The 9,097-nt window shown below is 37.1% G+C and overlaps 1 protein-coding gene across 1 annotated transcript in view; it reads right to left on the bottom strand.

Annotated features, from left to right (window-relative positions):
• The window catches only part of LOC125038078 (neogenin-like), a 59,247-nt gene that overhangs the window by 49,027 nt on the left and 1,123 nt on the right, over positions 1 to 9,097 (bottom strand). Inside the window, 8 exon segments of the mRNA XM_047631317.1 lie at positions 217 to 535; positions 1,356 to 1,482; positions 2,371 to 2,452; positions 2,541 to 2,697; positions 3,747 to 3,892; positions 6,021 to 6,190; positions 7,724 to 7,827; positions 8,979 to 9,092. Of these exon segments, the coding sequence (XP_047487273.1) occupies positions 217 to 535; positions 1,356 to 1,482; positions 2,371 to 2,452; positions 2,541 to 2,697; positions 3,747 to 3,892; positions 6,021 to 6,190; positions 7,724 to 7,827; positions 8,979 to 9,092 (1,219 nt within the window).

Genomic DNA, 9,097 nt, shown 5'->3' on the forward strand with positions numbered 1-9,097 from the left:
TAAAACATACAAAAATATATGTATATATCGATAATAAATGTATCAATTATACATGAAAATTAAACATAAAAATGCATTTAATATGAAAAACGCTTAAACACATTAAACACGTATAAGAGACAAAAAAAAAAAAATGTATAAACCCATTTACCTGAGTGACACGTATTAAACACGTATAAAACACAAACAAAAATTTATAAACCCGTCGATGTTTACCTGAGTGAGCCCTCCTGCCGATAGAACACCGAATACCCGACGATGTGCTCGTTGTTGATTCTCGGCTCATGCCAGGCCAGGGTGATGAAGCGGTTGCTGGCGATGATTGCCTGCAGCCGACGCGGGGAGGACGGCTGGTCGGGCAGCAATTCCGTCCCTTCGTCCTCGTCCTCGTCCTCGTCCTCTTCCTCTTCGTCTCTTCCTCTTCCTCCCGTCGTTTCTTCGAAGACTCCTATCCCTATCCCTATTCCTCTATCTTCTTCTTCCTCCTCGCGTTCGGTCGTTTCCGTCGTCTTGTGCGTGCGGCTGTCGGGGATGTCTGTGGGGGGGGGAGGGGAGGGAAGGTGTTAGGGGGGTGGGTGCTATGCGATTGCTATGCGATTGCTAGATATTGCTAGATATTGCATGGTAAGTTTCAGAAAGGAGTTTTATATAGACACATTATTTATATGTGTTTATTAACATAGATATAAACATAACAATATATATATTAATATATATATATATATAAATACATGAGTACATATTTATAAAATATAATTATATATATGCATATTTATGAACATACATACATGTATATCCATATACATATCTATATACATATTTAACCATAAATATAAATATATATATATGATTATATATACATATATATATATATATATATATATAAAATGTATATATATATATTTACACTTACATATACATGTATTTATATATGTATGTATATATATGTACATACACATATGTATGTATATATATGTACATACACATATGTATATATATATATACCCATATATATATATATATATATATATATATATATATATATAAATATATATATATATCCATATGCACATATATGTATCTGTATATACAGACATATATGTGTGTATCTATATATATGTATATGTATGTGTTTATCCATATACATATATTTACAAACATATATCCATATATATACATCTATATAGATATGGATATAAATACATATACAAATATATATATATATGTATATCCATATACATATATATATATACTAATATATACATACATATTCACATATATACACACACACACACATATATCTATAAATATATATCCCCCTCCCTCTCTCTTCCCACCCTCCCCAAAAAACTCACTCGACTTCAACACCCTAAGCTGGGCACTGGCCTGTGCCGAGCCTGCAGCATTGGACGCCACGCATTGGTACATCCCAGCGTCCCCCTCGACCAGTCCGAGGATCTTGAGGTTTTGGCCGTTCACCATCTAAGGGGGGGAGGGAAGGAAGGGCGTGAGAGTGAGCATGATTACGTAAATAATTTGACGTAGTACAAGAGTTGTAATTATCTTAACGTAATTATCTTAAGAGTTGTAATTATCTTAGCGTAATTATCTTAAGAGTTGTAATTATCTTAACGTAATTATCTTAAGAGTTGTAATTATCTTGAGTTGTAATTATCTTAACGTAATTATCTTAAGAGTTGTAATTATCTTAACGTAATTATGTTAAGAGTTGTAATTATCTTAACATAATTATCTTAAGAGTTGTAATTATCTTGAGTTGTAATTATCTTAACATTGTAGATGATGAGTTGTAATTATCTTAAGAGTTGTAATTATCTTAAGAGTTGTAATTATCTTAAGAGTTGTAATTATCTTAAAGTAGTAGATAATGATCTTGGATACTGTAAAACACATTGTGGTAGTGAGATTACATAATGAGTTGTAATTATCTTAAGGTATAGAACTAGTTACAAATATTTACTAATAACGAATTAATACCTAATTACTAACACTAATAACTAATTACTATCAATTACCTACTAATACCTAATTACTACCAATTACCTGGAAGTAATTGCACTCGACGAACAACTCGGCATTCTTGAGCCAGCGGACGAGGGGCGCCAGCCTGCCGTAGGCCTGGCACTCGATAATAACTAATTACTAACAATTACTGATACCTAATTACTGACTAATTACCAATACCGCCACCCTTACCTGGAAGTAACTGCTCTCGACTAATTACTAATACCTAACTAATAACTAATTAATACCTAATTACTACTAATTACCTGGAAGTAATTGCTCTCAACTAATTACTAATAATAACTAACAATTACTAATACCTAATTACTAACAGTCCCTAATTACCTGGAAGTAATTACTCTCGACGATCAACTCGGCATTCTTGAGCCAGCGGACGAGGGGGGGGGGGCCTGCCGTAGGCCTGGCACTCGAGAATAACTAATTGCTAATACCTTATTACTAATAATCCCTAATTACCTGGAAGTAACTGCTCTCGACTAAAACCTAATTACTACTAATTACCTGGAAGTAATTGCTCTCGACGATCAACTCGGCATTCTTGAGCCAGCGGACGAGGGGGGGGGGGCCTGCCGTAGGCCTGGCACTCGAGCTCCAGGTCCTCCTTCTCGTAGCCGACGGCATTGGTGGGCTCGTGGACAAAGCGGGGGGGGACTGGGGGTGTAGGGGGTGGGGTTAATTAGAGGGGGCATCAACAAAAAATAATAAATAAATAAAATAAAATAAAAATATATATATATATATATATATATATAAAACAAACAGCAGAAAAAGAAAATAAAGACAAAAACAAGGAATAACAAAAAAAAAAAAATAATAATAATAATAATTATAATAAAAATAAAAATGAAAATAATAATAAAAATAACAATAATTAAAACAACAACAAAAGCATCCTCACCCAGGACCTCCAAATGCACGACCACATCAATAAAAAATAAATAATAATAATAATAATAATAAAAAATAAAATAAAAAAAATAATAAGAAAATAAAAATAAATAAATAAATATTAAAAAAAAAATATATATATATAAATAAATAAATAAATATCAAAAATAATAAGAACAATAAAAAATGTTTTTTATTATTATTAATAATAATATTATTAATAATAATGATAATAAAATCCTCACCCAAGACCTCCAAATGCATGACGGCATCAACAACAAAAAAAATAAATAAATAAATAAAGACAAAAAAAAAGGCATAAAAAAATAAAAACTAAAAAAAATAATAATAATAATAAATAATAATATCAATCAAAACTAATAACAATAAAAATAATAACAATAAAAAAATTTAAAAATCCTCACCCAGGACCTCCAAATAATAAAAAATAAAAAATCAACAATAAAATAATTAAATAAATAATAACAATAAAAATTTTAAAAACTATCCTCACAAATCAAATCCTTTCCTTAACATCATCTAAATTATCACCATATATATCTTTCTTATCATCACTTTCCTACCATTCTCATTATCCAAATCAATATCATATCTAACAATTTTATTTTTGTTGCGCGACCGCATCAAAAAAAAAAAAAAAAAAAAAAAAAAAAAAAAAAAAAATCAAACAATTAAATGAATAGAATTAAAAAAAAACCTCACCCAGGACCTCCAAATGCGCGACGGCATCAAAAAACAAAAAAACATAAAAAATAATAAAAATAACAACAACAATAAACAAAAAAACTCACCCAGGACCTCCAAATGCGCGACGGCATCGACGGAATCCTCCCTGTTCTCGGCCCGGCACATGTAGGCCCCCGAGTCCTCCTCCTTCAGGGGCGTGATCTGCAGGCTCCGCGTCGTCCCCAGGAAGTGGAAGCGCGTGTCCAGGTGCCTAAGGGGGGGGAGAGAGGGAGAGAGGGTTAGAGGTGGGGTAAGTATCCATACGAGAAGAAATGATGATTATAATTATAATAAAATGGATGATGATGATGATAACTATAAAAAAAATGATGATGATGATGATGATGCGTCGTCCCCAGGAAGTGGAAACGCGTGTCCAGGTGCCTAATAATAATAATAATAATAATAATAATAATCTGAATGAGAGGAAATGATGATGATGATGATGATGATGATGCTTGTCTATGGTAAAATAATGAGGAGGAGGATGATGATGATGATGATGATGATGACGATGGTGGAGATGATGATGATGATGATGATGATGATGATGATGATGATGATGATGATGATCATGACGATGATGATGATGACGATGGTGGAGATGACAATGATGATGATGATGATGATGACGATGATGATGATGATGATGATGACGATGATGATGATGATGACGATGGTGGAGATGACGATGACGATGATGATGATGATGATGATGACGATGGTGGAGATGACGATGATAATGATAATGATGATGATGATGATGATGATGATGACGATGATGATGATGATGATGATGATGATGATCATGACGATGATGATGATGATGCCGATGGTGGAGATGATGATGACGATGGTGGAGATGATGATGATGATGATGATGATGATGATGATGATGATGATGATGATGATGATGATGATGACGATGATGATGATGATGACGATGGTGGAGATGACGATGACGATGATGATGATGATGACGATGGTGGAGATGACGATGATAATGATGATGATGATGATGATGATGATGATGATGATGATGATGATGATGATAATAATGATGATAATAGTCGTCCCCAGGAAGTGGAACCGCGTGTCCAGATGCCTATGGGGTGGGGGGGGATAAATAATCCGAATGAGAAGAAATGATGATGATGATGATGATGATGATAATTATGAAAAGAGGATGATGATGATGACGATGATGATAATTATAAAAATTAAGAAGTCTAGCTTCCTCACTAGGAATTATTCTCTCTCTCTCTCACCTATCATCATAACGACCACAACGACGAGGGAAACGCTCCTTCCCCAACCAACTCACACCCCTTATATATATATACAAATAAATACTCCTACTGCTACTACTCCTACTACTACTACTACTCCTATTACCACTCACAACGACACCCAACTACCCCAACCAACTTACGCCATGTCGATAGTGGCCCCGTCCTCCAGCCAGACGACGATGGACTCCGAGTAGCCGTTACATATATACATATAAATACTCCTCTTACTACTACTACTACTACTCCTACTCCTACTATTAACACCACTCATAAAAGCCTTCATAACGACCGGAACGACAACGGGAAACAACGGACCACGTAAAATATACATACATATAAATATATATATACATACTCCTACTACTACTACTAACGCCACTCACAAAAGCCTTCCCAACGACCAGAACGAAGACGGAAACGCCCCTTCCCCAACCAACTAACACCCCTTACATATATATCTATATAAATAAATATTCCTAAACCTATTACTACTATTACTACTCCTACTCCTACTACTCCTACTCCTACTACTACTACTCCTACTACCACTCACAACGACACCCAACGACCCCAACCAACTCACGCCATGTCGATAGTGGCCCCATCCTTCAGCCAGACGACTACGGGCTCCGAGTAGCCTACATATATACATATAAATACTCCTCCTACTCCTACTCCTACTCCTACTCCTACTCCTACTACTACTCCTACTACTATTCCTAACTCATAAAAGCCTTCACAACAACCACGACGACCCCAACCAACTCACGCCATGTCGATAGTGGCCCCGCCCCTCAGCCAGACGACGATGGACTCCGAGTAGCCGTTACATATATACGTATAAATACTCCTCCTCCTCCTACTACTACTACTACTACTACCACTCACAAAAGCCTTCACAACGACCAGAACGGAAACGACCCTTCCCCAACCAACTAACACCCCTTACATATTTATATATACAAATATATATACATATAATTACTCCTACTCCTACTACAAACTCAAAAGCCTTCGCAACAACCCCGACGACCCCAACCAACTTACGCCATGTCGATAGTGGCTCCGTCCTTCAGCCAGACGACGACCGGCTCAGGATACCCATTGGCTGCACAGTCGAGAGTCGCCACGTCACCCACCCTGGCGACGAGGGACGGCGGAGGGGTAGCTATGAAGGCTGGTGCCATGGGGTCGCGTAGGGCAAAGGCGGCTTTGACCTTTAGGGGTAAATGATGGTAATTAGTGGTTGATTATAGGAGAGATTAATAATGAAGATAATTAAGGAGAGGAATAACAGTAATAATTGGGAGATGAGAGAGAGAAAGAGAGAAAGAGAGAAAGAGAGAAAGAGAGAAAGTGAGAAAGAGAAAAGAGAGAGAGAGAGAGAGAGAGAGAGAGAAAGGAAGAGAGAACGAAAGAAAGAAAGAAAGAAAGAAAGAAAGAGAGAGAGAGAGAGAAAGAGAGAACAAAAGAAAGAGAAAGAGAGAATCAGAGAGAGAAAGCTAGAAAATAAGAAAATGCAATGATGATGATCAGAAGATAACAAAGAAAATATCAATGATCAGTCTTCATCAATCAGATCTGCAACGTTGCATACTACAAACCATAATTTAAAGCACGTGTTGCAAGCCTTGGCATGTCAAGTGTCCTAAGTAACCCAAGAGTGTCATATGACATGTCAAGTGTCATAGAGCTTGATGTGTCAAGTGTCATATACCTTGGTGTGTCAAGTGTCCCAAGTAACGCAGGAATGAGTCCCATTTGACATGTCAAGTGTCATAAACCTTGATGTGTCAAGTGTCCCAAGTAATGCAGGAATGAGTGCCACATGACATGTCAAGTGTCATAAACCTTGGTGTGTCAAGTGTCATAAACCTTGGTGTGTCAAGTGTCACAAACCTTGGCATGTCAAGTGTCATAAACCTTGGTGTGTCAAGTGTCACAAACCTTGGCATGTCAAGTGTCACAAACCTTGGCATGTCAAGTGTCACAAACCTTGGCATGTCGTCACAAACCTTGGCATGTCAAGTGTCACAAACCTTGGTATGTCAAGTGTCACAAACTTTAGTGTGTCAAGTGTCACAAACCTTGGCATGTCAAGTGTCACAAACCTTGGTGTGTCAAGTGTCATAAACCTTGGTGTGTCAAGTGTCACAAACCTTGGTGTGTCAAGTGCCACAAACCTTGGTGTGTCAAGTGTCATAAGCCTTGGTGTGTCAAGTGTCACAAACCTTGGCATGTCAAGTGTCACAAACCTTGGTATGTCAAGTGTCACAAACCTTGGTGTGTCAAGTGTCATAAACCTTGGTGTGTCAATTGTCACAAACCTTGGTGTGGCAAGTATCTTAAGTAACCCAGGAGTGTCATATGACATGTCAAGTGTCAAGCAAACGTCAGCTAACCAAACGGCACAACCCAAACCAAGCGTCATAAAACCCCGTCATAAAAAAAAATCGTCACATTCCCCACGTGAGAACCTGTCACTAAAAAAAATTGTCATATTCCGCCCATGAGAAGAAACCTGTCATAAAAAAAACATGTCATATTCCCCACATCAGAACAACCCTGTCATAAAAAAAATATGTCACATTCCCCACATGAGAACCTGTCATAAAAAAACACGTCACATTCCCTATGTCAGAACAACCTGTCATAAAAAAAAATGTCACATTCCCTACGTCAGAACAACCTGTCATAAAAAAACACGTCACATTCTTCCCATGACAAGAAACCTGTCATGACAACCTTACCCTGAGCGTGGCAGTGTGTGACACCTTGGTCTTGTCGAAGCTTGACGCATGACAGTAGTACTCGCCCTCGTCGGAAGACACGACATTTTCAATCTCCAACGCTCCTGTTGGCAGAGGGGGGGGGGGGGGGGCGGTAAGGTGACAATGTCTATGATTTCCACGAGTTGGTTTTCATTTTGAGATATGTCCCATGTATAAATGTGCACGCACGCACGTACGTACACATATGTGTAAATATACATACACACACAAATACATACATGTAAACATACATAAATACATACACGTACACGTAAACATACATACACACATGTACACGTACACGTAAACATAGGTATACATACATACACGTACAGATAAACATATGTACACACATATGCGTACACGTAAACATACGTATACACACATACACATACACCTAAACATATGTACACACATACACGTAAACATACGTACACACATACACGTAAACATACGTACACACATACACGTAAACATACGTACACACATACATGTAAACATACGTACACACATACGTGCAAACATACGTACACACATACATGTAAACATACGTACACACATACATGCAAACATACGTACACACATACACGTACATGTAAACATACGTATACACACATACACGTACACGTAAACATAGATATACATACATACACGTACACGTAAACATAGACATACATACATACACGTACATGTAAACATAGACATACATACATACACGTACACGTAAACATAGATATACATACATTGTACGTACACACCCATACACATACATGTAAACATACGTACACACATATACACGTAAACATACACATACACACACACACAAACACAGTTGTAAGCTGTGTTTGTAAGCTTAATTACTCATTTCATCAACTTCTTAAGCAATTAAGCAATCAATCAATCAACAGCTTCTTTAACTCACTCACAATCACAATAACATAATCAGGTTATCAATTTAATGCTTCACAATCGCATAATTAGATAAAAAATTAATTGCTTCCTTAACTCACTCAATCACTATCATAATTGCCTAATCAGGTTATCAATCTAATGCTTCACAATTGCATAATTAAATTGTCAATTAAATGCTTCATAATTGCATAATTAGATCATCAATTAACAGCTTCTTTCACTCACTCACCCACAATCACAATCACCTAATTAAATCCTCAATTAACTGCCTCACAATCGCATAATTAGTCAAACTGACGCGTCACCCACACGTCCCACTCACCCGAGGGCAGGAGAGTCATCCTGGAGTCGACCTCCAGCGGCTGACTGTCCTTGAACCACGAGACGCTGACGGAAAGGGACGAGGAGGAGACGGAAGAAGAAGAAGAAGAAGAGGAAGAA

The sequence above is a fragment of the Penaeus chinensis genome, chromosome 24 (genome assembly GCF_019202785.1).
Source record: "Penaeus chinensis breed Huanghai No. 1 chromosome 24, ASM1920278v2, whole genome shotgun sequence".
In the NCBI taxonomy this organism is placed as follows: Eukaryota; Metazoa; Arthropoda; class Malacostraca; order Decapoda; family Penaeidae; genus Penaeus; species Penaeus chinensis.